The 2,890-nt window shown below is 46.3% G+C and overlaps 1 protein-coding gene across 1 annotated transcript; it reads right to left on the bottom strand.

Moving 5' to 3' along the window:
• Nucleotides 1-383: 383 nt before the first annotated feature.
• On the bottom strand, nt 384-1,565 carry LOC139786730 (uncharacterized). Its single transcript, XM_071725852.1, has one exon. It carries the CDS (start codon nt 1,563-1,565, stop codon nt 384-386), a length of 1,182 nt encoding a protein of 393 aa, XP_071581953.1.
• Nucleotides 1,566-2,890: the final 1,325 nt, after the last annotated feature.

Here is a 2,890-nt window from a genome sequence, read left to right as displayed (position 1 = left end):
AATCTTTGCGTTTGTTGTTTAAGATGTATTTAGACCTATGGAAGAGGTCTGTATATGGTACCTTAAAGTTAGTATTCTGGGCAGAAATCACATTGCGTCAACACCCGCGAGGGCCATCGCAATGCTTTGTTTTAATTAGACAGTCGGATTCCCCTAGTCCGTGCCAGTTCTGAGCTGAGCGTTGAATGGCGGCCGAAGAGGACGACCACGACGGCTCGCGCCGCCACGGAAGCCTCGCAGCAAGGAAGATCCGCGGGAGGCCAAGGCACGGGACCGAGCTCGGATCCCCGGGACCGGCGCGAGAACGCCGATCGGTTCACCTCGCCCAGGCCCGGCACGTCAGCCAAACCCGCTTCCCGACCAAGCCCGACACGCCCCGCTCCTCAGAGCCAATCCTTATTCCTGCCAGTCACAATAGCTTCTTTGGCAAGGGCATCCGCCCTTTCATTACCTACTATGCCCTTATGCGATGGGATCCGTGCTACCGTTATCCTAGAACCGGAATTGACAGCTCTGCTATACATATTGCGAATAAGTGTAATGACATAATTATTATGTACAATATTATGCGAAGTAATGGTCTGAAGTACGCTTTTGCAATCAGAAAAAATTATGGCTGATGGGATTTGGAGCTGGTGTATGATGAAGAGGGCTTCATATATGGCCCATGCCTCCGCCGAAAAGGTGGAGGCATCAGGGGGAAGTTTACAGCGGATTTCTAATGGTAGGTCAGGTGAGTAAACACTGGCACCTACCGCTCTAGATGGGTCGATCTTGGAACCATCAGTGAAAAAGGTAACAGAACCCTGTGTGTATTCTGCAAACGCCTCCCTGAAAAGGGAGTTTACTTCGTGTGCAGACATAAGATTAATGTTTGGGTGAGAAAATTGCAGAAATTTAGGTTGGTCTGTGAGAGAGAAAAACGGGTAAGTATAATAGGGAAGCGCAACTGATCGTTGCATAACTCCTTGTATACCTTGTACTGCCAGGAAGGATTGGAAGATTGGTATCATGCGGCATGCCTTGTTTCGCTTTATGACACTATAAGTAGTGCTGAATTGTATATTTTTTAAACTCTCTATAACGGGATTAAAGCTACAAGAGAGTCCCTTGACTAAGTAGTTATGTATGAGATACGTAAAGCGATAACTCAGAGGAGGCTCCCTGGTTTCGTCTAGAATCACATTTATAGGCGTGGACATACGATAACCCATTGCGCATCTCAACAGTTTCCATTGTAAGCGCTGAATAGCAAGGAAGAGCTGTTTATTACCCTTGAACTTGAAGACGACGCATCCATATTCAATTGCACTTCTAAAGACCGCGCGATACAGCGTAAGTAGGAGTTGCGGATGGCATCCCCATCTGAATCCCGACAAGACCGTCAGTATACTAGAGATCTTTCTACCCTTGTTTAGAAGATATTTCATGTGTGCTTTACCGGTTAGTTTGCTATCCATAATTATTCCTAGGACCCTATGTTCGTTTGTCAAAGGCACATCGACGCCATCTATTGTTATGCTATCCTCGGGTAGTTGATATGTCCTTTTCCGTGTAAATATCATATATCTTGATTTTGCAGGAGCGAGGTCCAATCCTCTAGCACGTAAAAAGCTGTTCAATGCTTTCAAGGAGTTTTTTAGCAATCAAAGCGCTTCCTTGATGGATTTGTGAGTGAAGTAGACCATCACGTCATCTGCATACTCCAAAGAATGTACCCCTGGGTTTAAGTGCCGACCAATATCCCTGGTATAAAGGTTGTAGAGCGGGGGGCTCAGAATTGATCCTTGTGGGGCGCCCTTATGAGCGTTGAATGGGCCTTGTATATCTCCGTCGCGTGAGAAGAATATCCTCCTGTCGCGTAGCAGGTTACCAATAAAACAGCGCATGCTGGCTGGCACGCCGACCTTCCTGAGATCTTCATCGAGTACCTCTGGTCTGACATTGTCGAATGCCCTTGCAATATCGAGAAATGCACATACGGTGAACTTGCCATCAATAAAACCCTGATGTATAGCGTTTGTGAGAATCACCAGACTGTCGCTGCACGATCTAAAGCTACGAAAGCCGAACTGAGTCTCTGAAAGGATGTCGTTAGCTTCCAGATGCCATCGCAGCCTGTTGTAAATGCACTTTTCCAGTATCTTGAGCGGACAAGACATTAACGAGATTGGACGAACGCCATTTGAATTCGGTTTTGGGATTAAGACGACCAAAGACTCCCTCCAACTATTCGGGAAAGTACCGTTCGCCATGAATTTATTATAAAGATCGAGAAGTTGATCCTTATATTTTTCTGGGAGGGCCTTAATTATTGCATAGCTCATCTGATCCAAACCCGGAGATGAAGTCACTTTAACGGACGCTAAGGCAGACTTGAACTTGTTGGCTGTGAAGGGTTGAGTCATCCAATGTTGCATATTAGGTAATGTTTTGTCCTCTTCTTTCATAGTGTGTAGCGGAGGAGGCGGCGGCGGTGAACAGGAAGGAGGGCACAGCTTGTCGATTACAGTCTGTTGCGAAGCCTCGAGTACTTTATGGCCTGTAAAGACGATGTTATTTTTGTTTTTAAAGGTTTTGATTAGCCGCCATATTTCGGAGGAAGGAGTCTTGGATTCGAAATTAGTGCAGAAAGCACGCCAGCTGTTCCTTTTTTGCTTGTTGAGAGTTCGCGCGCATTTCCTGTTTTGGCACTTGAGTGCACGATACGTATCCCTGGAGGGATCCCGTTTGAAGACTTCCAGTGCTGTTTTGCGCTCCCTAATCGCCTCTGAACATTTTGCGTTCCACCATGGAGCTGGGGCGCCTTTATATGTTATATTTCTGGGATTAGCCCTACCTTTTTTACCATCCTCTCGTAAAATTTCAGTAGCTGTATCTCTTATACAGT

The sequence above is a fragment of the Temnothorax nylanderi genome, unplaced genomic scaffold, assembly GCF_030848795.1.
Source record: "Temnothorax nylanderi isolate EJ_2023f unplaced genomic scaffold, tnyl_v1.0 TNYL_tig1129_pilon, whole genome shotgun sequence".
NCBI classification, from domain to species: domain Eukaryota; kingdom Metazoa; phylum Arthropoda; class Insecta; order Hymenoptera; family Formicidae; genus Temnothorax; species Temnothorax nylanderi.
Note: the sequence above shows the minus strand (reverse complement) of the source record. Positions and strands in the feature narration are given on the sequence as shown.